The 7,768-nt window shown below is 42.6% G+C and overlaps 1 protein-coding gene across 1 annotated transcript in view; it reads right to left on the reverse strand.

Annotated features, from left to right (window-relative positions):
• LOC144593388 (uncharacterized) overlaps positions 1-6,910 on the reverse strand; it is a 46,574-nt gene extending 39,664 nt beyond the window's left edge. Inside the window, exons 1-2 of the mRNA XM_078398874.1 lie at positions 6,873-6,910; positions 6,447-6,533 (exon numbers count right to left, since the gene is read on the reverse strand). Coding sequence (XP_078255000.1) covers positions 6,447-6,533; positions 6,873-6,882 — 97 coding nt within the window. The 5' untranslated portion in view covers positions 6,883-6,910. The remainder of the gene's footprint in view (positions 1-6,446; positions 6,534-6,872) is intronic.
• Positions 6,911-7,768: the final 858 nt, after the last annotated feature.

Here is a 7,768-nt window from a genome sequence, read left to right on the forward strand (position 1 = left end):
CTCCCCAGAGACGCCGCCTGTCCTGCTGAGTTACTCCAGCTTTTTGTGTCCATTGTAGGTAGTCGGACGGGAAATCTTCTCTGCAATGCTTCCAGTTAACAAACCACTTAACATACATCCTCAAATTAGACCAAGTACTGAAAACAAAACTCCATATAAGGTTGACTCCATATGTCAACCAACAGATATGGTCTTCCCAATACTCTGTGTAACTGAAGTATAACTTCCCTGCTTTGTATTCAGTTCCCCAGCAATGAAGCCTGTGTCAGGTTTTTTCTAATCGCTTGCATTCCAAGTATCCGTCTTTCACAAACAATGGAGAACTATAGTGGCCTCTCCCTCTGAAAGCTCAACAATATCACCATTTAAAGAATGTGCCCCTATTTCTTTTAATTTTACCTGCCAAAGCAAATAATTTGTCATTTTCTTACATTGTGCTCTGTTTGCCACTCTTTAGACTTTAAACTTTAGAGAATGGCGCAGCGGTAGAGTTGCTGCCTTACAGTGAATGCAGCGCCGGAGACCCGGGTTTCATCCCGACTACGGGTGCTGTCTGTACGGAGTTTGTACGTTCTCCCCGTGACCTGTGTGGGTTTTCTCCGAGATCTTCGGTTTCCTCCCACACTCCAAAGACTTACAGGTATGTAGGTTAATTGGCTTGGTAAATGTAAAGATTGTCTCCAGTGGGTATGGGATAGTGTTAATGTGTGGGGATCGCTGGTCGGCGCGGACCCCGTGGGCTGATAGGGCCTGTTTCCGCGGTGTATCTCGAATAGGTGCAGGAGTAGGCCATTCAGCCCCTCGAGCCAGCACCGCCATTCAATGCGATCATGGCTGATCACTCTCTAAAAAACATATATTGCAGCAGTTTGCAAGTTCTTCCTGTGAATTTTGTCTGGGTTAACCAGTTTCCTTCCATATTCCAAAGACGCGGGTGGGTTAATCAGCTACTGCAAACATGCCCCTAGGTTGGGCAGGTTGGAGGTCGAATCTGGGGGGAGTTGATGGGATTGTGGGGAGAATGGGTCACAAGGAAAATGAAATTGATCTGTGAGCTGATACAGACTGGATGGACTCAATGGCCTCTGTCTACATTGTAAGAATTATTGTGTAGGAAGGAACTGCAGATGCCGGTTTAAACCAAAGATAGACACAGAAAGCTTGAGTAACTCAATGGGACAGGCAGCATCTCTGGAGAGAAGGAATGGGTGACGTTTCGGGTCGAAACCCTTCTTCAGACCCTAATTATTGGCCTGGTAATGTCAAAATAAATACCCTCTGTAACATAGTCTCTCATCAAAACTCAATTCTCCACCCTTGCAGCGTCCTTGTAAATCCCCTCATCCTCTTGGGCGGTCACGGTGGAGCAGCGGTAGAGTTGCTGCCTTACAGCGAATGCAGTGCCAGAGACCCAGGTTCGATCCTGACTGGTGCTGTCTGTACGGAGTTTGTACGTTCTCCCCGTGACCTGCGTGGGTTTTCTCCAAGATCTTCGGTTTCCTCCCACACTCCAGAGCACATGGTATTGGGGGTAGGGTACTGACATGGATAGAAAATTGGTTGACAGACAGAAAGCAAAGAGTGGGGATAAATGGGTCCCTTTCGGAATGGCAGGCAGTGACCAGTGGGGTACCGCAAGGTTCGGTGCTGGGACCCCAGCTATTTACGATATACATTAATGACTTAGATGAAGGGATTAAAAGTACCATTAGCAAATTTGCAGATGATACTAAGCTGGGGGGTAGTGTGAATTGTGAGGAAGATGCAATAAGGCTGCAGGGTGACTTGGACAGGTTGTGTGAGTGGGCAGATACATGGCAGATGCAGTTTAATGTAGATAAGTGTGAGGTTATTTATTCACTTTGGAAGTAAGAATAGAAAGGCAGATTATTATCTGAATGGTGTCAAGTTAGGAAGAGGGGATGTTCAACGAGATCTGGGTGTCCTAGTGCATCAGTCACTGAAAGGAAACATGCAGGTACAGCAGGCAGTGAAGAAAGCCAATGGAATGTTGGCCTTCATAACAAGAGGAGTTGAGTATAGGAGCAAAGAGGTCCTTCTACAGTTGTACCGGGCCCTGGTGAGACCGCACCTGGAGTACTGTGTGCAGTTTTGGTCTCCAAATTTGAGGAAGGATATTCTTGCTATTGAGGGCGTGCAGCGTAGGTTCACGAGGTTAATTCCCGGAATGGCGGGACTGTCGTATGTTGAAAGGCTGGAGCAATTAGGCTTGTATACACTGGAATTTAGAAGGATGAGGGGGGATCTTATTGAAACATATAAGATAATTAGGGGATTGGACACATTAGAGGCAGGAAACATGTTCCAATGTTGGGGGAGTCCAGAACAAGGGGCCACAGTTTAAGAATAAGGGGTAGGCCATTTAGAACGGAGATGAGGAAGAACTTTTTCAGTCAGAGAGTGGTGAAGGTGTGGAATTCTCTGCCTCAGAAGGCAGTGGAGGCCAGTTCGTTGGATGCTTTCAAGAGAGAGCTGGATAGAGCTCTTAAGGATAGCGGAGTGAGGGGGTATGGGGAGAAGGCAGGAACGGGGTACTGATTGAGAGTGAACAGCCATGATCGCATTGAATGGCGGTGCTGGCTCGAGGGGCTGAATGGCCTACTCCTGCACCTATTGTCTATTGTCTATTGTCCATAGTGCAGATTTGTAGGTTAATTGGCTTGGTATAAGTGTAAATTGTCCCTAGTGTGTGTAGGATAGTGTTACTGTGCGGGGATCGCTGTCGGCGCGGTCCCGGTGGGCCGAAGGGCCTGTTTCCGCGCAGAATCTCTAAACTAAACTCTCTAGTGTTATCATATCTTCCATGCTGCATTGAGTCCAGAACTGTGCACTCAATTCTGCCTGTGCCCTATGCAGTTCCAGCAGTTCATGCTCTTATATTCTATGCCTATGTCCTTATGCCAAATATTCCATGAAGTTTGAAAGGGGAAAGATAAAATCAGATGTCTCGTTATTACTGTTGAGTAAAGGCATGAGGGAGGAACTGGATAAAATTAAATGGAGAGGGAACCTAGCAGGAATGACAGGTGGAACAGCAATGACAGGAGTTTCTGGGAGCAATTCAGAAGATGCAGGATCTATTCATCCCAAAGAGGAAGAAAGATTCTCAGGGGAGAATTATAAAAGGATTGGACAAGCTAGATGCAGGAAAAATGTTCCCAATGTCGGGCGAGTCCAGAACCAGGGGCCACAGTCTTAGAATAAAGGGGAGGCCATTTAAAACTCAGGTAAGAAAGAATATTTTCACCCAGAGAGTTGTGAATTTGTGGAATTCTCTGCCACAGAGGGCAGTGGAGGCCAAATCACTGGATGGATTTAAGAGAGCGTTAGATAGAGCTCCAGGGGCTAGTGGAATCAAGGGATGTGGGGAGAAGGCAGGCACGGGTTATTGATTGTGGACGATCAGCCATGATCACAATGAATGGCGGTGCTGGCTCGAAAGGGCGAATGGCCTCCTGCTGCACCTATTTTCTCTGTTTCTATGTAATGAGGTGACCGTAGCTGACAAAGGAAGTCAAAGCCAGCAGAAATGTAAAAGAGAAGGCGTATTATGTTGCAAAGATCAGCGGGAAGCTAGAGAATTGAAAACCTTTTAAAAACTAATAGAATGCAACTAAAAAGGCAATAAGAGGAGAAAAGAACAAATATGAAGGTAAGTTAGCTAATAATGTAAAAGGGGATACCAAAAGTTTCTTCAGATCTAAAAGCAAAAGAGAGGCAAGAATGGACATTGGATGAATGGGAATAAAGAAATGTCTGATAATTAAGTGAAAAATAAAGAGCCTTAGACATTGCTTGGACTTTGGTCAGAGAGACCTGCTGCTACTAAGCTGCACCATAACCATCATCCCAAGCTCATGGGAGCAACTACATTCTGAAGTTATATGTAGGAAGGAACTGCAGGTGCTGGTTTACACCAACGATAGACACAAAATGCTGGAGTAACTCAGCAGGACAGGCAGCATCTCTGATAGAAGGAATGAGGAACATTTCAGGTCTGAGGAAGGGTCTCAACCCGAAACGTCACCCATTCCTTCTCTCCAGAGATGCTGCCTGTCCCGCTGAGTTACTCCAGCATTTTGTGTCTATCTTCTGAAGTTATATTCTTGGAGAATGTTCCCCCTTGTGGCCATGACAGGGATTACAACTGCCAATCTCTCACTGACCAAAGCGGCACAAGTCTCCACACTTTTATTCATTTCTTTCATTCTCTGGTGTAAATTCAGATATGTTTGCAGACAACACCAAAATTGGTGGAGTTGTGAGGAAAGTTGTCAAAGGATACAATGTGATTTAGATCAGTTACAGATATGGGCAGAGATATGACAGATTGAGTTTAATCCGAGCAAATTTGGATGTTGCAATTTGGGAGGTTGAATAGAAGGGGAAAATAGATAGTTAATGGCAAAATACTCAGGGGCGCAGCGATAGAGTCGCTGCCTTACAGCGCTTGCAGCACCGGTGAACTGGGTTCGATCTCTACGACAGGTGCTGCCTTTACGGAGTTTGTACGTTCTCCCCTTGACCGCGTGGGTTTTCTCCGAGACCTTTGGTTTCCTCCCACACTCCAAAGACGTTCAGGTTTGTAGGTTAATTGGCTTAGCATAAGTGTTAATTGTCCCTAATGTGTGTGTAGGATAGCGTTAATGTGCGGGGATCACTGGTCGATGCGGACTCAGTGGGCCGAAGGGCTTGTTTTTGCGCTGTATCACAAAACTAAACTAAACTAAACCTTTCACAGCATTGACAGAGGGATCTTGTGGTCCAAATCCATAGCTCCCTGAAAATGCCGACATTAGTAGATAGAGTGTAAAGAAGGCATATGGTGTGCTTGCCTTAGTTGGTCGGGATATTAAGCAGAAGAGTCAGGGATGACACTGATCAACAACCGGATTGGTTAAAGATGGAGAAAGAGGATTGTTTACCATTTGATATTGGTGCGATCCTCTTAGCTCCAATAAATTTAAATTAAAAAACATATGGAGGTAATCCCATTATACACAGTGTTATCCGTACCTGGAAACAATTAAATCTTACTTTAAAACTGAGTAAATTATCTGCTTTCCTCCCTATTGCGAATAACCCTTCTTTTAAACCGTCTGTTTTAGATAGAGGATTTGCTCAATGGAAAAGTTATGGAATTAAAAATGTGGGAGATCTTTATCATAAGGGAACTTTTCTTTCTTTTCAGGATTTACAGCAGAAGTATGGATTACATGTTAATAATTATTTTAGATATTTACAACTTAGAGATTATGTAAAAGTACACATGCAAGAATATAAGTTTAGAGGTCCAGAAACTCTTGATGTCTGCCTGAATCGACATTATAATTCAAATAAATTAATATCCTTTATTGATAATACTCTCCTAGATACTGACATTCCGTCATCAGAATCTTATAGACGAGCATGGGAGGACGAATTGAATCAACTTATAACGCAAGATATATGGGATGAAAGTTTACAACATATACACCCATGTTCATTAAATACTAGACATTCCTTAATACAATTTAAAATAATACAATGATTACATTATTCAAAGACGAAATTAAATAGGATTTTTCCTAGTATCTCTCCTACTTGTGATAAATGTCAATTTCAAGAAGTTAATTTAACTCATATTTTCGTAACTTGCACAAAAATGCAAAATTTCTGGTTGGAGATTTTAAAAATAGTTTCTAAAGTTATCACCAAGCAATTGGATATGGATCCAAAATTAATTATATTAGGATTATCAGAACATACTACAAACTTTACAACAAGTCAGGTACATTTTCTTGATTACAGTTTAATAACTGCGAAAAAATTAATACTTAAATTTTGGAAAAAAACAATAACCCCCACAATTAAAATGTGGACTACGGAAATGACAGAGACCCTGCATTTGGAAAAAATAAGATTTGCCTTAATTGACAAACCTGAGTTATTTTTTAAAATATGGTCTCCATTTATTGAATTTTTAGAAAAGTAAATGGGTTTGGCACAGGACTAAAATAAAAATTTAAAATTAAAAGTTGAAACTTGAGTTTAGGGTTGGATGTACAACTGTGGTTATTGTCTCCTGGATCTACCCCCTTTAATTTTTATAGTTATATCTTTTTTTAAATGTTCTTATTCTCTCTTTCCAATAGTTTATAGTTTTTTTTTTCTTTCTGCTTTATTTTTTATTTTCTCTCTTTAAAAATTTAAAAATTGAAGCTATGTAAGAACTTTGTAACAAATTTGTCTTTTATTTCTATTTGTACATATGCTTTTCAAAAATAAAAATATTTTAAATTTTTTTAAAAAAAAGAAGAGTCAGGGAGTCATGTTGCAGCTTTACAAAACTTTGGTTAAGCCATATTCAAGTATTGTGTGCAATTCTGATCGCCCTTTTATAGGAACGATATGGAAGGTTTGGAGAAGGTGCAGAAGAGGTTTACCAGAAATGCCGCTTGGATTGGAACTATAAGGAGAGGTTGAACAAACTTGGATCGTTTTCTCTGGAGTGTTGGAGGTTGAGGGAAGACCTTGTAGAAGTAAATAAAACAATGAGAGTCAGAAGCATTTTCCCAGGGAGGAAATGTCAAAGACAGGAGGACATAGCTTTATGTCAGAGGGTGTAAAGTTAAAGGAGAAGTGCGAGGCAAGTTTATTTTTTACACTGTGGTGAGTACTTAAACGCACTTCCAGAGATTTAGGTTTAGGTTTATTATTGTCATGTGCCAAGGTACAGCGAAATGCCTTGTTTTGCACGCTATCCAATCCGATCAGATACATCTATATACTAAAACTCTCATTTGTTTGGTCCTGAACTACAGCCAAAACGGTACACGATAGCGTGATAATTTTAGGCCCACCTTACTCACCGTCGTCCATTTGGTGCTACTCGGTGTTATATTTTTAAAGTTATTCACATTTTAAAGTTTAAGAGGGGGGAGGGAGAGGGGGAGGGAGAGGGAGAGGGGGAGGGAGAGGGAGAGGGGGAGGGGGAGGGAGAGGGGGAGGAGGGAGGGAGGATGAAAGGGGAGGGAGGGGGAGTGGGGGGAGGGGGAGGGGGGAGGAGTGGGTGCTGCACCAATGCAGGAGAGGTTTGGGCCCAACGGGTCCACTTGGTCTAGTACATAAATATTAACAGTTCAAACTCAAATAGACAGAGCAAAGGTGAAGAGACAGAGTGCAGAACATAGTTCTCAGTATTGTAGTGCATCGGAGGTGGTGATGGAAGCATTCAAGAGAGAGCTAGATGGAGCTCTTAAGGATAGCGGAGTCAGGTGGTATGGGGAGAAGGCAGGAACGGGGTACTGATTGAGAATGATCAGCCATGATCACATTGAATGGTGGTGCTGGCTCGAAGGGCTGAATGGCCTACTCCTGCACTTATTGTCTATGATAGTAGTATTTAAGCGGCTTTTGGATAGGCACAAGGTTATGCAAAGAATGGAGAGATATGGATCATGTGCAGAAGGGGACGATTACCTTGGCATCATGTTTGGCACAGACATTGTGGACCAAAGGGTCTGTTCCTGTGTTTGTACTCCAAGGTCACTCTGTTCCATACCATTCTCTGCAGCTCTGCCATTTACTGTGCAAGTTCTGCCCAAGTTTGACATGCCAAAGTGCAACATCTCACACTTGTCAGAGATAAATCGCCATTTTTTGGGCCATCTTCCCAACAGACCTAGATCTGAGTTTATTTTATTGTCACGTGTACCGAGGTACAGTGAAAAACCTTTGTTATGTGCTAACCTGTCAGCAGAAAGAC

Source organism: Rhinoraja longicauda, chromosome 5 (assembly GCF_053455715.1).
Source record: "Rhinoraja longicauda isolate Sanriku21f chromosome 5, sRhiLon1.1, whole genome shotgun sequence".
Taxonomy (NCBI): domain Eukaryota; kingdom Metazoa; phylum Chordata; class Chondrichthyes; order Rajiformes; family Arhynchobatidae; genus Rhinoraja; species Rhinoraja longicauda.